Below are 18689 nucleotides of genomic sequence, written 5' to 3' on the forward strand. Positions count from 1 at the left end.
TGGCCCAGGTTCAGTCCACAGCACCATGTGATGAGGTCTTACAACTCTCAGTAACTCCAGTCCCGGGTGATCTGATGCCCTTCTCTGGCCTCTGAGGGTACAAGACATTAACAAAATGCACTTACATACGTGCCGGCAATAAAATAAAAATTAACAAATAAATGAATAAAATTTTAAGTACCTGGTATTGTGGAGTCATCTTTTTGTATACTGTGAAGATGTGTCATCCTGATTGGTTTAATACAAAGCTTAACGACCAATAGCTAGGCAGGATTTCCAGGCACAGAGAATGCTGGGAAGAAGGGCGGAGTGGAAGGGAGACACCAGGGGTACAGAGCAAGCAGCATGGGCATTACAAATGAGAAGTAACCAAACCATGTAAAAGAATATAAATTAAAAGGTATGGGCTAATTTAAGTTCTAAGAGCTGGGTAGAAACAAGCCTGAGCTATAGGCTGAGCTTTCATAATCGATAGTAAATTTCCATGTGATTATTTGGGAGCCCGTTGGCAGGACAGAGAAAGACTCTACAGCCTGGCTCAGTTCTGTTGGTGGAGTGCCTATGCAGCATGCACAAAGCCCAGATCTTAAACTCTAGCACTATAACACTAGGCATGGCGGCACAAGCCTATAATCCCAGCACTCAGGAAGCAGAGGCAGGAGGATGAAAAGTTCATACCAGCATGGTGAGTCTAGATCCAATCTCAAACAAGGAACCAAACCAAACAAACAAACCCACCATCTTGGAGCAGTGTCTGACCAGATGTTGTTAGGATTCAGGCATTCTGCTGGCCTGCCTCCTGTCACCTGACAGGATGCATTCAAGCAGTACCTTGGCCAGCCCAGGATCCTATGGCTGCTACTATGCATGCAGGTGCAAAGAACCCTTTAAGAGAAATCTCCACCTACTTCCATTCTCTTTTCCGCTGTTCCTCTGAAGGGGCAGACAGGGCTTTTCCTGTCTCCTCTTCCTCTTCCTCCTCTTCCTCCTCTTCCTCCTCTTCCTCCTCCTTTTCCTCCTCCTCCTCCTCTTTCTCCTCCTCCTCTTTCTCCTCCTCCTCCTCTTTCTCTTCCTCCTCTTCCTCTTCCTCCTCTTCCTCCTCCTCCTCCTCCTTTCTCCTCTTCCTCTTCCTCCTCCTTCTCTCTCTCTCTCTCTCTCTCTCTCTCTCTCTCTCTCTCTCTCTCTCTCTCTTGTTCTCTCGCTCTTTCTCCCTCCCTTTCCCTTCTCACCCCTCTCCCTTCCATTTCTCCCAATAAAACTTCCTCCCATTTAAGCTCTGTCTGCCTGGTGTGTTTGTCCCTCGCCTGCCATCCTGCCATGGAATCCGCCAAGGTCCCCCACGTGCCTTATAACGGGTGTAGCTTCTTCCTGAGAAACATTTACATTTCTGAATGTCCCCACTTAGAGCTATGGAACAGAAGCAGGCCACAAAAGACCCCATGTCTTTAAGAGTGGGACCCTAGAATTAAGCCTCTTTAAAGGCATAATTGTAACTGTTGTATTCATTGAGGGTTTTCTCTGTGTCACCACTAACCTAATAACAAGCCTATAAGGGACTGTTGCCGTCCCTCCTTAAGGGATGAGGATTCTGGGAAATTAAAGTCCTTTCCTTGTTGGAGGTTATTCCTGAAGAGAGGCTAGGAGTATAAGAGCCAGAGATTGGGGATGATTGGAGCAAAACAGTCTTCTGGAGAGGATATGTCTACTGCTCTCAGGAATGCACTGCACACGATCAAGACGGTCAACCTTCCAGCATGGAGGGGCTTGGGCTTACTCCGGAGTGAGGAGCTGTAGACAGTTGACAGCGCTGACAGGAGGGACAGTCAGTCTTATTTATGGGTGTAGCCTCTGGTGGGTCAATCAGCCTCAGGGGATGGCCTCACCCATGAGTACAGCACAAGCTGTACTTGGCAGGTTCTTTTAAAAAGAGAGAGAGGGCAGGAAGCTGGAAGGGGATAGGGAAGTGGGGAATGGATCTGGGAAGAGTAGGGGGAGGATTGAGGGTATGAATACGATTAAAATACGCTGCATGCATGAAATTCTTAAAGAACAAAAATTCTGATTTTTTTTTAAGACTTCCTTAGCCGGGCGTTGGTGGCGCACGCCTTTAATCCCAGCACTCGGGAGGCAGAGGCAGTCGGATCTCTGAGTTCGAGGCCAGCCTGGTTGACCGAGCGAGTTCCAGGACAGGCTCCAAAATACAGAGAAACTCTGTTTCGAGAAAAAAAAAAAAAAAAACTTCCCTGTGGCTTCCCGGGAATCTGGGACCTAAATACAAGCGTACAAGCAGCCAGGGCTCAGAGAACCTCTCTGGTGACTACCCCACTGCTGCACCAGCATGGGCTGGGGTGTGCACCGCTGTGATGAGCAAGGATGCAGTAAAGAGATGAGCTGCTGGAGGGTGTGAAGGGGCCGGTCCTGCAAAACCAAAGCTGCAGGACCTCCATGACACAGGACAGCTGAGAGTAATCTTGGTGAGGGTCCAGTATTGACAGTGAAGCAGAAGCCACAGGCCTCAAACCAGAGCCAGGAAGATGGATAGAGAGAAACACAGGAAGGAAAGAAAGATTCTGAAGACTTTTGGGTTTGGGACCAGTGGAGAGAAGCTCTCTTGCTGGGTCTCCGGCCAAAAAGGAAGGTCAGCTGGTTGCTTTTCAGCTTCTCTGATGTAGCAGATTTTCACCCCGATATCTGACTCCTGAGTCTTTATTGGTAACTAGAACAATTTAGATAAAAACAACACAGTCCTTTGTCCCGCCAGGGCAAATATCCCTTCCCCTTCTCCCTTGGTCCTTTTCCCTCCTGGTTCATTCTCTGTCTCCTGTGTTTGTCTCTGATACCTTGTCCTTGGTCCCTCTGGGGCAAACAAGGCTCCTTTGTGTTGAGATCTTGGTCTTGGTGTGTCCTGTGCCAGCTCCAGTACTTTCAGTGAACCATTGACCTCCAGAGTGAGGAGTGTGAATCGGTCCCTTGGAGGGCAAGATACATCTACAGTCATCAGAAGATAACTTCCGTGTGTGTGTGTGTGTGTGTGTGTGTGTGTGTGTGTGTGTGTGTGTGTGGTAGGTATATGCTATTCTTGATTATTGGTTGTCAGTTGGTTAACTGTGTGAGACAGGGTCTCTCTCAGCAGTTTAGGCATGAATAGAGCACTGGCCTTGAGCTTGAGAGAATCCTCTCCCTCCCTCTGTCTCTCAAGTACTCAGATTTCAAGTGTGAGTTAGCACACCTGGATACTCCCTTCTTCATACTTCAGGTAAGAAACAGCTCTTCCTTTGTAATACAGGACCCAAGACTATATCAAAGCCTCATGCTACACCCAAATCCCGAGCAACATACCTTCCACTTCTGAAGATTAGCTGAGGTCTATAAGGTGGGTTTTTTGTTTGCTTGTTTGGTTGGTTGGTTTTGGTGTTTTGAGACAAGGTCACTATGTAGACCAGGCTGCCCTTGAACTTGAGACCTCCTGACACACCCAACCTTAGCAATATGTTTTTACTTTTAGTTTTTTTTTTCAATTTTGTATGTGTGAGTATTTTGCCTGTATGTATGGACATATACTACCTGCATTCCCGGGACCCACAGAGGTGAGAAGAAGGTGAGTGTCTGGAACTGAAGTTACAGGTGACTGTGAATCACCATGTGGATGCTCGGAACCAAACTCAGGTCCTCTTTGAGAGCAACAGGTGCTCTTAACTGCTGAGCCATCTCTCCAGCACCTACCAATAATGTTTTAACAACAATAAAGAGGATAAATACTCCGACTATAACCTTCCAAGGGCTTCTCACTCTCAGAATAATTTCACGATCCCTACCCTGGCTTGAAAGCCACGAGCACTCCCTTCCCCCCCCCCACTTCTAAGTCTGTTTCATATTTTTGCCTCTGCTCTAGGCTCTTTGGCTTTTTCCATTCTTCCCACACAGCAGGATTTTTCAACATTCACTTGCCTGTGCATCCCTCCAGTGGCCTCATCCATCTTAAGATTCCTCTTCTCTGGCCAGGCGGTAGTAGGGCACACCTTTTATCCAAGCACTCAGGAGGCAGAGGCAGGCCGATCTCTGGGAGTTCAAGGCCAGCCTGGTCTATAGTGAGAGTACCAGGACAGCTAGGGCTGTTTCACAGAGAAACCCTGTCTTGAAAAACCAAAGAAGAACAAGAGGAAGAGGGAAGAGGAAGAGGAGGAGGAGGAGGAGGAGGAGGAGGAGGAGGAGGAGGAGAAGAAGAAGAAGAAGAAGAAGAAGAAGAAGAAGAAGAAGAAGAAGAAGAAGAAGAAGAAGAAGAAGACTCCTCTTCTCAAAGTGGCAGTCTCAACCTCTCAGTTTAGAGCTGAACTCAGTATTTGCCCATTCTCTTACACCTTTGGTGTTTCTTGATGATGGTACCGTTTGATCTCCAGCAGTTGACCCAGTGGATAGGCATTTTGGTCCACTTTGCTCATTGCTGTGTTTCCCAACCCACAGCATACCTGGCACATGTGGTGGTTAATATTATCAACATGACAAGATCTTGAATCACCAGATGAACCTCTGGGTACACCTGTGAGGGATTACTTAGTCCATTAACTTGGGGCAGCACCATCCTATAGAGTTGGATCTTGGGACAATAAAAAGTTGACAACTTGCTGAGCATTACAGCTCATCACTGTCTACCCCCTGACTATGGAGGCAATGTGACTTCAAACTGTTGTCACCATGATTTCTCTGCCATGATTGACTATATCCTTCAACTGTGAGCTAAGATAAACCCTCAATAGACCTTTGTGGGGCATTGTATCACAGCAACAAGGAAGGAAAACTAACCTGGCATACAATGGGCTCTCAGGAAATATCTGTGAAACCTGTGATTGATAGTAACAACTACGACTCCATTCAAAAACAGCATTTGGTCCCTCACTGTGGACAGACACTCATTTCATCCCTCAGCATTTATTAAGCCTCTCCTATGTGCTGGGCACCAGATTTCTTGTTCAGGATATTTGTTGACCCTGTGTGAAGATGTGTCTGTGTTTTGTCTCACCTGCCTAAGGCACCTGATTGGTTTAATAAAGAGCTGAATGTTCAATAGCTAGGCAGGAGAAAATAAGTGGGACTTCTGGGCAGAGAGAGAACTCAGGGTTAGAATCTGGCATGGCAAGAGATGCCAGGATGCCAGTGAGACACTGAAAAAGTCAGACATACAGAAAAAAGCCACATAGATTAATAGAACACACAGTAATAGAAATAGGTTAATTTAAGATATAAGCCTAAGTTAAAAGCCAAGCATTCATAATTAATAATAAATCTCCATGCCATTATTTAGGGACTGGTGGTCCAAAAAAAAAGCCCAACAAGAAAGTCCTACTATGGAGCTGGAAAGATGGCTCAGTGGTTAAAAGCACTGGCTGCCCTTCTAGAGGACCTAAGTTCAATTCCCAGCACCCGCATGGCAGCTCACAGCTGTCTGTAACTCCAGTTCCAGCAGAGCTGGCATCCTCACACAGACATATATACAAGCAAAACATCAATGCACAGAAAAATAAATAAATTAAAAAATAAAGAAAGTCCTACTACAGATTTCTACCTGGAGACAGTGTGGAGAAAACAAACAAAACCCCAGACTCTCTAGAACTTAGCTTCTAGGTTGGAGGAAGCAACAATACAAACACAATAATTCTGATGGTAACTGTGAGAAAGAGAATAGAGTCTGTCACCTAGTGGTGACTGGGGAAGGGCCCTCTCTAGGCAAAGTAGTCAGCTGAGGCTATCTGAGTCAATTACTAGAGGCTGAAGGAAGGGGGAGGCAGGCAGAGAGCCTGGGAAAGAGTGTTCCAGACCAAGGACTGAGCCAGGACAGAGGCTGTCTGAGCTCAGAGGGACAAAGACTTACGTAGCCAAGGGAGTGAAGAATGGCTGGGAAATGCAGAGAGGTTGAAAAAAAAACAGGCTGTTTTGATTAGGGTTTCTATTGCAGTGATAAATGCCATAACCAAAAGCAACTTGGAGAGGAAATAGTTTATTTCATTTACACTCTCTGATCATCGCTGAGGGAAGTCAAGTCAGGAACTAATGGCAAGAACCTAGAGGCTGAACCTGATGCAGAGACCATGGAAGCATGCTGCTGACTAGCTTTCTCCCTGTGGCTTGCTCATCCTGCTTTATTACATCACCCAGGACCATCAATCAGCCCAGGAATAGAACTGCCCATATCAATCATTAATCAAGAAAATGCACCACAGGCTTGTCCACAGGTCAGTCTGGTGGGGGCATTTTCTCAATTGGGTCCCTCTTTCCAAATGAGACTATTGTGTGTCAAATTGACATAAAACTATCCAGCACATGTATCTTTGGTCCAAGAAGCAAAACTGGGAGTTGTGCCCTCGGCTACGTTCTGATTACATGACCCTGTTTGGTCCTCAGCATTGAGGGAGAAGGGCAAAGACTGGGTTACAGGGTGATGCTCTGAATCAGCCCCAACCCTGTGCTTCTTAGCAGTGGTCCTACTGCAGACCTCCCAACCTCTCCAGGCTGTTTATTCATTGACTGGATAGACAAGAGGACTAAAAGAACACATTAAGGCTCAGAATCTCAGCTATAACCATTGACTTCCTTTTTTTTTTCCTTTTCCATTTTAATTATTACTTAATTATTTATTGGGGTGTGGCTTGGTGCGCCACAGTGTATACCTAGATGTCAAAGGACAACTTTGGGGAGTCCTGATTTTCTTTTTCTGCCATGTGGGTCCTGTGGATCAAAATCAAGTAGTTGGGCTTGGATGCCAGCATCTTCATCTGATGAGCCATTGTGCTGGATCCCTTCTTGGTCCTCCCAATTACAAGATAACAGAAACTACTCAAGTTATACTGAGAAAAGGGGAGGGGGAAGCCTCTCAGTGATTTCATGGCAGTGGAGACACACAGGTTATTCTGATGTCAGGTCCATAGGACTTTGCTCTTGGAGGCTCTGGCCTCCTTCATGGCCTTCCTGCAACCAACCATTAGCTGTGTTCACTCCATCTCACCCTCATAACTTCAGTCTCCTGTTGTCCATAAGTACCGCTTCTCTCTACATCTGACCTTGTCAGTGTGGCCTTTTGTCTTTTGCTCCTCCCACTAACCAACCACCCAGCATTTTGCAACTTCTGCTCAAACTTCCTGGAAAAAAAAAGAGAGGCATCTATTGGCTCAAGGAACAGAGTTACTACTATCCAATTGACAAACTTCCTGTTGGGTCATCAGTGGCCATCTATGCCTCAGTCCATTGGAACCAGGAAGTTGATACCAAAAGTGTTTTCTGAAGTCATCAGGCATCAGGCTACTTCCGGCTACTTCCTTTAACAAGCATGGTGAGCAGAGCAGGGATGATTGACAGTCCCCCTGTGATTCTGCAGCCTCTGACCATACAGCAAGTAGGCACGCAGAGCAGGAAGAAATAATATCAGCTTCCCCAGCTCCTTGTCTTAGACATAGGAGACAGCTAGCCTGGGAAAGAAACTTCCTCCAGTTAGTGGCCAGTAAATGGTAGAATTTGAACTAAAGCTTTTCCCTTGAAGCTATTTTGACGCAGCCAGTCATTAGAAACCCAGCAGCTTGCTCTTCCTTTCCACAGAGCACAGAGATGAAGCAGGTGACAGTGTCACCAGGGCCTGTGGCCACAGGACTTGGGTGGTCTATGTGTGTGCTACAGATAGTCCTTTCCAAACTATTGTGTTGAGACACAGCCTCTTCTTAGCCACATGTATCCTAACAAAGGGAGGTTCCATGGGTTGTGACACTTGCCAAGGTCATTTATTGATGTCAATCAAAGGTGAGATCTACAGACCCCAGAGCCTTTGCATACATACTCATGACGGAAGCTTGCCAACACTGAAAGCAGGAGCTGTGTAAGACTGGAGTGGGAAAGCTCGGTGTGTGGAAGAGTGGTGAGGGGCGGGGAGCAAGGCCTTGTCAGGATGACCAGAGGCCTCATTTCTCCCTGCTCCGGGTAGCTTTTTGTTTGTTTGTTTTGGTCAACTTTTGTCAGCATATGCTGTTATTTGGGAAGAGGGAAGTCAACTGAGGTGGCCTATAAGCAAGTCTGTGAGGTATTTTTCTTTTCTTTCCTTTTTTCTTTTTGATTGGTGGGATCATCTGAAGTGGCCTGTAGGTAAGTCTGTGAAGCATTTTTTTTTTATTGGTGGTTGACGTAGGAGGGCCCAGGGCACTGTGGGAGATGTGGTCCCAGGTTATAGAAGAAGGTAGTTGTGCTAGGCCACTTCCTTCATCTGAACTAGAGACTTGGGTCTGAAACCTCTCCTGTCTTCAGCTTCCCCTCTCATTTTTCAACAATCTATCTAATGCAAACCCATATGGTCTGTGAGGAGCTAAAGTGGAAAAAGAGAGAGAACAGAAAGTGTTCTTATAATAGTAAAGACCAACAAGGTATAAATGCAGAGAATCAATCAAAATTACCCCTAATATCAGCATTTAAAGGAAATTAATAAAGGATTGATTTATTCCCCCAGAAGAAGCTGGAGCACACTTAACTCATTAAGTGGTTCTGAGAGCAACCCAGCCTCCCAACAATCGGGCACTTGGTGACCACAGAATCCTGGGAACTGTGTCCTACAGCAAGCAAGGTAGCAGAAACGACACTGTGGAGTCCTAGTTGTGAGTTTCAGTTTCCTCAGTTGTAAAGCAGGGAAACAGAACTTACCTCCATTAGTGCTTGTATGGTTGCAGGGAGGGAAGGCATGTGTGTTGCTTTGAAAGAAAATGACCCCAAAGGGAGTGGCACTATTACAAGGTGTGACCCTGTTGGAGGAGGTGTGTCACTGTGGAGGCCTTACATATGCTCAAGCCACATTCAGTGCCAGACTACTTCCTGTTATCTTATGATCAAGATGTAGCCAGCACCATGTCTGCCTGCACGCTGTCATGCTCCCCACCACAATAATGGACTGAACCTCTGAAACTGTAAGCAAAGTGCCCCAATTCTGTTTTCCTTTCTAAGAGTTGCCATGGTCATGGTGTCTCTTCACAGCAATAGAAACCCTAACCACGCCAGCATGTGAAACACTCTGCATAGAGCACAAACTTGATGGATGTCATCAGTGGTAAATGGAAAACTTTAGTGCATTTGATTGAGCATTTTGTAATGTATCAGTTAGTCTAACTACCACCCTAAAACTGAGTGGGGCTGAAAACCATTGCTGTTTCTTATTACTCTTGCGCCTACAGAATAAGGCAGCCCTCGGGATCTCCTGTGGGAGGCTATTCTATGCTGATAGAGGTGACAGTACCCTTGTATCTAGGGGACTGTCTACTCCTACTTACAGTTGTCTATTCCCACTCTTGAGTTACTTTAGGAGTGGGCCTGTGGCTCAGTTCTAAGCACGGAGAATCAGGCCCAAGATGTTTGTTCTCCTGAGGCTGAGGAGGTGCAGGTAGTAGAAGCTTTTAGCATCATTGAGTAGGCACCATATGAGACAGGCTGTGGTGGGCTAATGAGAGAAATAGCCCAAGAAGGTGCCCATTTCATCCTTGCCTCCTCTCAAACTTTAAGACAGCTCTAGTCTGCCGTGTCTAATGTGGTAGCCAATTCCCTCTTGCTTGGGGTCACTTAGGTTGGGGAGTTTGTCATTCATAAACCAAAAATTCTTAAACAGATCTGAGCAGGAAGCAAACAGTTCAGCTCCCGATCGTGTGTACTTGCAGCAAAGCAGCCGGACAACTAAAATTTGCCCTTTGTGCAAATTCTGTGTCTCAGAGTTAGAGGCACAGTTCTGCGAATTGTTGAGTCCGAGTTGATTGGGGTGATTGTTTTGTGCAATCTCAAGCTGTGAGCAGCTTGAGAGCTGGAGGGTAGAAACCGGGTCTCATCCATCTGTGTCCCTGACAGCTAACTTAGGGCCAGGCACATAAAAAGATACTCGACGGATGAAAGGCTTCTGATTTGGGGCTCCTGGATGAGCACCGTTGCTATGACAAGTAAACGGACTGTGGAATGCATTAGATGTGTTCCATAGCCAAAGAGTCTGGCTTAGCAAGAGGTCACCATAGAACGTGGGATATGCATGGGTATGGTAGGCTCTGGGAATGTGAAAAACACCCATTCTCTTTGGTTTGGAGACTGTTACATGAAGATCCACGGGCAGGGGCAGCTTCCAGCCCTGAAGTCTTCCTTGACTGCAGCAGGTGGCTACAAGACACTTTCTAAGAATCCTGGACCCAGTTTGGGGTCATGAATACATAGAGGCAGCACAGGGCTTGGTCAACAGATGGTTCAAATCTTTGCTCCCACATTTTCTATGCGAATCTTGGCTAGGCAAGCCAGTTAGCCTCCAGGAGCCTCTGCTTCACCTCTTGTAGGCCTGAGTCTGATAGCAACTACCTGCAATGGCTGTTTTGAAAATTAAATGAGAAATTTCCGGGGGGGGGAGGTGTAATCTAGTACTTTGGGACAGAAATCACTGGTTAATGGCACACATATATGCACAATCCACACCTATGCCTATCTTAAAGATCCAAGAGGCTGTTTTATGCTTAGACTACAAATGCTGAAATTTTGCATATGCCTTATACTAGACATCAGCGCTCTGTGGCTCCGGAAGTATGTCCTTAAATTTTTAGGATACTTGTTAGAATATCAAACAGCTCCTGCTTCCCTTGGTCTTAGTTATTCACTGCCCTGTCCTGTTTCTAGTCATATTCTTAACTCTCCACACGTGAAGCAGTCAACTTCTTGCAACTTTGGCTTTCAGCTAAAGTGTATTTTCAGGATGGCTGATGGAGGTAGCATACAAACAGAGTGGACTGAAGGGTAGGAATGCCACGCTGGGCCCTCTACCCACACTGGTCAAGTTACCCTTGCAAACAACCACAGAGTACGTTTGAGAAAAGAAGTTAAGCTGTTTTATTTCACAGGATAGCTCCACATCAAACCAGCAGGCACCATCAGAATACGCAACAGAGGATCCAATCAGACACTCTATAGGACGGGCATTTGGTCATAAGGTAGAGAAATGATACCCAGAAGAGGGCAACACAGCATCACATGGGGACAGGTAACCAGCAATTTCTTGGGGTGGTTTCAGTTTTTTTTCCTGTCACAATTTGAGGGGAGAAGAAAAGCAAAGAAAACAAAATAGACCAGCCACTCTGAAGCAATCAGAAGCAAACCTATTGCCAAACCATGTAAACAGTCACACTGCCTGGAATGAGGGCCTGGACAGCAGAGCTAGCCTCGACCCACTTCCATCTAGGGAAGGAAAGTGCACTCTGGCGGTTCCACTTCAAGGAACAGCTTTGTGATTTGCCTGGGACAGTTCACACAGAAAGGAGGTGTCAACAAGGGGCAGCAATGGCCGCTTGGCCAGTCCCAGATGATGGGACAATAGAATGCTGGCAGATCAACCTCAGAGAGGCCAGGAGGTCTCAGACTGACAGTGGAGTCCTTCTGGCAGTTTCCCTGGGCAGCTTTGAGTACGTGGAACTCTCCACTTGCAATCCAGCTCAGTGGAGAAGAGACCCCAGAGAACCGGGGAAGTTGACCTACACTGTCCGCATTAACACAGGAGAAAATCAGCTAAGCGACGTCTCAGCTCACCCCTTCCTGCTTTTCTCCCTGTCACTCCTTTCCCTTCCAGCCCAGTAGGACTCATTATCACAGCTAGAAGCACCAGCCCCCTCCACTCCTTTCTGGGTTTCTCAAGAGAACGAGGCCTTTGCTCTAGTGTGGAGCCATCTGGAAGATAAGAAGTTGGACATAGAGAGGCTTAAGAGGGAGGTCATTGTGTGAGTCCTCAGGGTTTTCCATCAATTGTTTCGAATGTATGTGCACTGGCCACTCAACGATGACCAGGTACCAGGTCACGAGATGTCCTCTGCATCCATGACTCCTGAATAAGAAAGGAATGCACCCAACAAGGCACTCCAGAAGGTGCCAAAGAAGGGAGCCCCGTGTACAGGTTTCTCTCCCACCAGCTCCCCCTCCTTGTGTACCACAAGTGTTTTAAGTGTTTATAAGGCAGATCTCTGAACTGCTGGTTCCAGCCAGTAGCCAATGGATGGCTCCATTTCCCTGTGTCTCTTCCCACTCCAATTTGATTTCTTCTCTAGACATAAACCTTTCTGTTCCTTGGGAATCCATTTCTCTCCTGACCCCTGGTTTAGTGACTTCAGAGAAAAGACTCTCTAGTCTTAACTCCCAAGCCCACAATTCCCTCCAGCTGTGTGCTCTGTCCGGGGTTCAAAAGGCGCTTCAAGGTGAAAAGTTAGCACTGAAAACAAGGAAAGACGACAGTTGTTCACAGGATCCACAGCTCAGAGCAGCTCGACGAGGAAAAGAGAAGGGAGGGCAGGGAGGGCGAGTGGGGTCGGAAGCACAGCTTGTTCTCAAATTGATCGGAGAAAGGTCTTTAGTGGCAGCTGGGCCACACAGTGCCCAGGAAACTAGACCAGGAATTAATGGTCTTTGGTCAGTTTTAATTAAATGAACATCTTGCTGGTTCATTCCTAAAACAGACTGAACACCGGTTATACATAAAGACAAAAGGCTTGATCTCGGATGAGTTGGAAGTTAAGAAATCATTCTGTGAAGCCAAAATAATTTTTTTAAATGCCCGTTATCAACTAACTGATCAGCACAGCTTTCAATAATGGTGATGAACATTGGTAGACACCACTTCCCCTCGTACGCTTGGCTATATTGAGGACTACTAACTATGTTACTACACCCCCCACCCCAATCACTGTACAATTAGGTTTCTGGTATTTGTTTTTACATTGATCTATCTACTAGGTGCAAAGATTTGGTGAGTGGCATTGGCTATAATAATGTAATTGTAGCCTTCTTTAAAAAAATTACAGTTTCACATTTTAACAGTTACTTTCCAGCATTTAACAAATACAGCGATATATAGTGGACTAAAAACAGGCAGGAGTTGGAAGGGAGATGCTCACACTCGATAGACACGGATGGGACTGAGTTGGGGCCTGGGGGTGGCTGAGACATGCAGGGGACCAGATGAAGTGTGAGTTGGGAATGGGGGTGGACAGTGTTTTTCCATTTGTTCTGCATCAAAGCTCAGATTGGGGGTTGGAGGGGTTGGGGACTCGACTGCCATCTGTGCATGCTCTTCCCTAAATGTGAACTCATCAGCCACTTGCCGATGGGGAAAAAATAGATGCTTAAGGAAAACAGCTGAGGCTCTGCTCTTGGGACATTTGGGGAGAGGCAGCAAGGAAAACTGAAATAAGTCAACGCAGAGACAGATCTGCATAGCCTAACTGGTGTTAGGTGTGTCAGGGAATGGATTTGTAAACTCAATTTTGCTTGTATCCAGTATTCAGGCAGCGGATGTTGCATTTTGCCTGGGAGGTAAGTAGAATTAAAAATCTGGGGATAGCTAGCCCTGGGATACAAAAGAGACATCTTATCTCCTGGGTGCATAGCAGAGATAGCAGACACTTGGAAATGAGGGCTTCCAGAACCTGACCTGATGTAGCCCACTAGGCCATCTGCCATATCTTGCACAGGTTCCAGCCCACTCCCCAGGCCTTACTCTCTTCAACTATAAAATGGAGATTTATGAGCTCAAAGACAGAGGGCCCATTATAGCAATGGTTGAGAGGGAAGAAGGCATGGTGGCTCGGCCTCTCCCTGACATTCTCATTTTGTGCCCATTCTTGATTCCACATTCTACCCAGCCCTGATCCTACAGGCAAAGCAGAAAGTGATCCTTCCCACACCCAAGTACCAGTGCCACACCAGGTTCCCTCCCTGGGAAGAGGGAAGTTTCCTTTTAATGGAGGACCAAAGAGATGGTGGAAGCAAGCCCAATGGGAAGAAAAGCCAAGGATGGCATTTCAAAGTGTCTGTAGGTAACAGGAGTGCTGTATCCAAGGGTCACACAGATCCTATCTGGTGGGAGCTGTTACTCAAATTCTGAGTTTTGTACCGTAAAACTCAGAGGCAGGCAGAGAGCCAGCCAGAAGGTGTGTGTGTGTGTGTGTGTGTGAGAGAGAGAGAGAGAGAGAGAGAGAGAGAGAGAGAGAGAGAGAGAGAGAGAGAGAGAGAGAGAGAGAGAGAGAGAGAGAGAACAGGGAGATTCTTTGTTTGGCATAAGGAGGGAGAGCAGAAATGGTCCCATCAGGATTAGATTTGCCCGTGACACATTGCCAGAAAATCTGGAAGTATCTGGAAAATGGAGACAGCAAAAGTGCAGGTAAAATGGAACCAAAGAGCCATGCGGAAGGCTTTCGTCCTATTGCGATCACGAGCTTCGTTTCTACCACCATGTTTTGTCTACATTAACTGCTTTAGAAGAAAGGGAGGAAGAGGGAGGGAGGGTGGGGAGCACTCCCACTTCCATAAAACCCTGCCCTGTGGTGTTTCCTAGCACAGCGCTCCTAGGACGGAGGTAAAGGGCTGCCTGGGCACTGGAGGCTCCGGTGGGGAAGCACAGTGTGCTGTGGCCTAATTTCAAAAGAAATGGTGTGACTCGACACCTCCTTGCCCATTTCCTTCCAAATCTGACATAGCATAATTAGTAGAAAAAGAAGAAAACCATTAAATATTGTGAAGATAAGAGAAGTAAACTTCTATAGTCACCACAGATTTGTCCCTACAGCATGTCTAGGGTGTGAAATATTCCATACTACTGTTTGGTTTTTGTAGGGTTTTTGTTCATTTTTCCCTAACCACAGGTAATGCTGTGCTATGATGGGGCATAGCATCTCACCACCCGGATTCTGTGCTATGATGGGGCATAGCATCTTACCACCCGGATTCTGTGCTATGGTGGGGCATAGCATCTCACCACCCGGATTCTGCATACAAACCCAAGGGTCTTCACACCAACCTCCTCTGTGCCTTTTAGGGTGCAGTTGACCTTTGGCCTCCGGGTGGCAGGGCAGGGTCTCTGGGGTGGATGAAGGGTTTTCTATGAAGGGTCCCCCACCTTTAGGAGCAGCCTGCTTGGGGGTACCGCCTGCCCCACCCTTCCTTGAGGGGCAGACTGTTCTGAAAGGCCACGACTTCTGGAGACAGCTGGAGACTGTTTCTGGTTTTGTGTCTCTGCAGGTTAGTGGTATATTGCTTCGTTCGCAGTTACTGTGGGGCCTCTAAGTTCTCCCAGATAAGTCCCTGCAAATCCCACCGAGTAACAGTGGGAGATGTTTGGTGGCATGGGTCTGAGGTAAATCTAAGTTTCATAAAAAGAAAAAAAGGAGCGTCTATATACAGTTAGCATGTGTGTATGTCCAGCTCTCTAGTATATGTATATAGATGCATAAATATATATACACACACACCTACAGACACATACGTACACATATGCGTATATATGCACGTATTTATATACACACACATATATACGTATGTAGAGAATATCGAGAGAATAATTTTCCAGTGACAATATTTGAGCTGGTAAGCATCTGCCTCAATGTTAGGAAACACTGTCCTTGGGACTGATCTTGCTCCAGCATTCCTCGGCATGTCTATTTGCCCACAAGAGGTCTGTGGCATTCACATGGCTGAGTAGGAGGTGTAGCTAACACCTGGGCCTCTGCTCTCCACAGACAGGCTGACCTTCTAGGATCTGCCTCCAAGGCCAGGAGATTCCTGGAAAGCAAGTGGAAGCCACCAAGGCCACCCTAGGCCATGGTGTGCAGCAGTAGGCCATGGCGGTATCACCGGTCCTGCAGGTCACATAGTGCCAGACTTGTCTGAGGAGCTATTGGGGAACATCTTCTCGGTAGGTGTCACAGCTGGGCTGCCCACGCCCGAGCTGCTGCTGCTGGAGGATCGGTGCTGGACCACGGGTCTGACTGGACGCATTGGGGGTGGACGCAGCTGGGCACCAGCCAAGCGAGCCGACAGGGCAGGCTTGAAAGTGGTCATCATCTCGGTGGATGAGCTGCTGCTGCGGCGCATGGCAGCGTCAGGGTCTCGGATGACAATGGTGTGCAGGGGGCTAGCAGGCTCCGAGCTGATAGGGCCTGGTGGATTCTTCAGGGGCTCCAGGGTGTCCAGCACCACATCTGGCGCCTGCTTGACTGTGTTCTGTCTCTCAAGTTCCCGCAACTCATGCAAAGCTGTGCTCATGGTCTTCTCGATGTCCTGGGAACAGAGAGGGCTCTGGTCAACACAGGGGCTTCAGAGCTGCTAACTAGTTCAAGGCCTTCCAGAGATGTTTCCTGGGAGCCCCATTTCCCAGAGGGAGACCAGACCCCGACGTTATTTTGTAACCAACACGGGAATCAACATGAGCATCCCCTGTTCCTGTCCTGTACAAGAAGTCACCATCATAAGGGTAGGTCACCTTGTGTCAGACAGCTATTCGTTCAAAAACTGACTATGCTCTTCCTTGCTATTGAACTGCATGTACCTCTCCAAGCCTGAGAATTCTCACTGCTAAGCTGCAGACACTTATAATACTTACCTCAGAGGGTTGATGAAGGCACACAATGATCATATCCATGCAAAGAGATTGGCATGGCACCTGCCACTCAAAAACAGTAGTAATGATCCCCATAACAATGGTACTTAATGTTGAGCACTGATCCAAAGCTTTTAATAAACTGAAGCTCAGACTAGTCAAATACCTTGCTCAGGGTCACACAGCTAAATAATAACACAGTCCAACCCAGGTGGTCTAGCTCCAGGGTCTCTGCCTAGCCATGGTTTTTGTTTTCTTAAAAGTCCTTCATTTTAGGGGTAGAGAGATGGGTTGGTGGTTAAAAGCACTGGCTAATTTTCCAAAGGACCCAGGTTCAATTCCCAGCACCCACACAGTGGCTTTATAAAAGGCTATACCTCCAGTCCCTGGGATCTGTCACCCTCGTCTGCCTCTGCAGGCACTGCACACATGTGGTACACGTATGCATGCAGGCAAAACACACATACATGAAATCAAATGGAAAACAATGTCCTTCATCTTAACACACACAGATATTGAGAGACTTCACACTCCATCCTATATAATCATGTAGCTATATGGCAGTTTCAAAAATTAAGAGAAAAACCAAAAAAAAAAAAAAGCAGGGCGTTGGTGGTGCATGCCTTTAATCCCAGCATTCAGGAGGCAGAGGCAGGTGGATCTCTGAGAATTCGAGACCAGCCTGGTCTACAGAGCAAGTTCCAGGACAGCCTCCAAAACAATATAGAGAAACCAAAAAAAAAAAAAAATAAGGGAAATCTTTACCCATAGAGAAATGACTAACTACAGAACATGTGGAATGCATCCTAGAGTGTCAGGAAGACCACTTTCCTCTCAGCATTATGATATAAAGGCTCATTTCTTGTTTTAAAAAGTGGGAAAAAATTAAATGGCACACAGGACATCATATCTGCAGGCTCATCAGAAAGAGGAATACCTCAGGAGACAGATGTGAGGCACATCAGGCCAGCCTGAGTTCCTTGTATCCCCAATCCAGGACAGGGCTGTGGCTGGAAGGTAGCACTGATCTGGAAGCTGGGGGAACTGGGCTAGCACCGGCCACTCTGAGCTGCATTGTATCCATCGGTTGAAAGCCCGCATTTGCTGTGAAGATGTGGCCAAAGGATGGACACGAAAACTATGCCACACAGTGGTCATCCAACTCCTCAGAGCACAGAAGACCTTGTTCATGGGCACTTTAAGGGGCTGCCTCCACGAGTATGAGTGGCTGCTCAGACTAAGCATATCCAGAACCCATGGAGGGTACAACAAGGAACCTGGCTTAAAACCTTCACTTGCAGGCACCATGCCCAATCTAAGCAACAGTGGCTCTAAGGGATGCTTGCTCTACAGCAGTATGAGGCCAGTTCTGGAAGAAATGCATGGCTCCTAGGGGACAGATGGGGCTGGAGCCTAGAGCTACTGTAGAGGCCTCTATCCATCCGAGCCTTCATCCTCTCCTTCCTGGATCTGCAGGCAGACTCCAGTACGCCCAGGGCATGTCCCCACACAGCCTCTTGCTCATCCCACTATCCCAGTCTATCCCATTTGCTTTCTATGCCCTGCTAATGACTAATACCAGCATTTATGCTCCCCCACCGTGTTTAACCCTTTGCCCACCATGCTGGCAGTTTTAAGAAGGGGCCTTCAGGAGAGTCTTTATCCAGAGGCTCAGTTACAGGTGACTCTGCAGGAAGGGCTCTTCTGTCTATTGTATACTCACAGGGTCACCAAAGCTTCCACCATTGTTCTGGGATTTAGTCTCCTATTGCCCCCCACTCACCCATTTGCTCCCATCCAAAGGGAGCTGAAGGTAAAAATGTCAATAGCTAAAATGTAATTTTCTCATCTCCCCCATCCCTGGTAGAGTGTGAATGGGAAAGACAGAAAGCTCAGAGAAAGGTGGGCTGAGGAGTTTAGGCTGCAGCCTTGCATTAGTCTGATGAGGGATGCGTAAGTCTGCCAGGTGAAGGTGCAGGGAGGCACTGGGGACTGGGACGCGGCTGGGAAGCTACTTGTTTCTCCCCTCCTCCCCAATGTGACAGTATTGCACATCTCCAAAACAGCCTCTTTACCTGGGCTTCAAATCTACTTTGTTGAAGACATTTGAAGACCAGAGGATCTAGGGTGACTCCATCTACTGTTTGGGGTTCTCCACACCACCTCCCCCCTTTGACTCCAACAAAGTCAAGGGCTCCTCAGAGACGAAGCTGAGCAAGTGGGTGGCTGTCCCGTGTCTTCTTGACTGCTTTTCCTGAGCTTCAGTTTCACTTCCATCCACGAAACTATCCAC

The 18689-nt window shown here is 47.2% G+C and overlaps 1 protein-coding gene across 4 annotated transcripts in view; it reads right to left on the reverse strand.

Moving 5' to 3' along the window:
• Positions 1-10845: 10845 nt before the first annotated feature.
• Srgap3 (SLIT-ROBO Rho GTPase activating protein 3) overlaps positions 10846-18689 on the reverse strand; it is a 217162-nt gene continuing 209318 nt past the window's right edge. For 3 of the 4 annotated variants that reach the window (XM_005066160.4, XM_005066159.4, XM_040738194.1), the window contains one exon: positions 10846-16077. In XM_005066160.4, the coding sequence (XP_005066217.1) occupies positions 15664-16077 (414 nt within the window). In that variant the 3' untranslated portion in view covers positions 10846-15663. The remainder of the gene's footprint in view (positions 16078-18689) is intronic. The other variant, XM_040738195.1, reaches the window with a different exon arrangement.

This window comes from Mesocricetus auratus, unplaced genomic scaffold (genome assembly GCF_017639785.1).
Source record: "Mesocricetus auratus isolate SY011 unplaced genomic scaffold, BCM_Maur_2.0 Super-Scaffold_100676, whole genome shotgun sequence".
NCBI lineage: Eukaryota > Metazoa > Chordata > Mammalia > Rodentia > Cricetidae > Mesocricetus > Mesocricetus auratus.